Consider the following 467-nt stretch of genomic DNA (forward strand, 5'->3'; position numbering starts at 1 on the left):
TCCAGGCCCCGCACCTCCAAGGCCGGGGGACCCTGGTTCCGGCCTCCCGCGCCCCAGGCCCCCACTTCGGCGCCGGGAAGCCCCAGCCACCGCTCGCTCCAGGCCGCGCGCCCCAGGCCCCGGATCTCCAAGCCCCTTAAATCCCGACATCCCTCCCCCGTTCCCGCCCGCACCCCCGGGTCCCGTCCCTTCGATTTCGCCCGGGCCTCGGCCCCGGTTCCCACCCGCGTCCCCGGGCCCCGTAGCCCCCGTCCCCGCCGCGCCCCCGGGCCCCGTTCCGCCGCTTCCCGCCGCTCTCCCGTTCCCCCCGATCCCGCACGCGCCCCAGGGCCCCATCCCTTCGATTTCGCCCGGGCCTCGTCTCCCCGTTCCCGCCCGCGCCCCCCGGACCCCGTTCTCCGTTCTCCCCCCGATCCCGTCCTCCGTTCCCGCCTGCGCCCCCGGGGCCCGTGCCCCCGATCCCGCCC

General features: G+C 78.8%; 1 protein-coding gene across 1 annotated transcript in view; it reads right to left on the bottom strand.

The window, feature by feature from the left end:
* Col26a1 (collagen, type XXVI, alpha 1) overlaps positions 1-467 on the bottom strand; it is a 54,604-nt gene that overhangs the window by 37,342 nt on the left and 16,795 nt on the right. Inside the window, exon 3 of the mRNA XM_013031711.1 lies at positions 225-432. Within this exon, the coding sequence (XP_012887165.1) occupies positions 225-432 (208 nt within the window). The remainder of the gene's footprint in view (positions 1-224; positions 433-467) is intronic.

Source organism: Dipodomys ordii, unplaced genomic scaffold (assembly GCF_000151885.1).
Source record: "Dipodomys ordii isolate 6190 unplaced genomic scaffold, Dord_2.0 Scaffold143, whole genome shotgun sequence".
Classification (NCBI taxonomy): Eukaryota; Metazoa; Chordata; class Mammalia; order Rodentia; family Heteromyidae; genus Dipodomys; species Dipodomys ordii.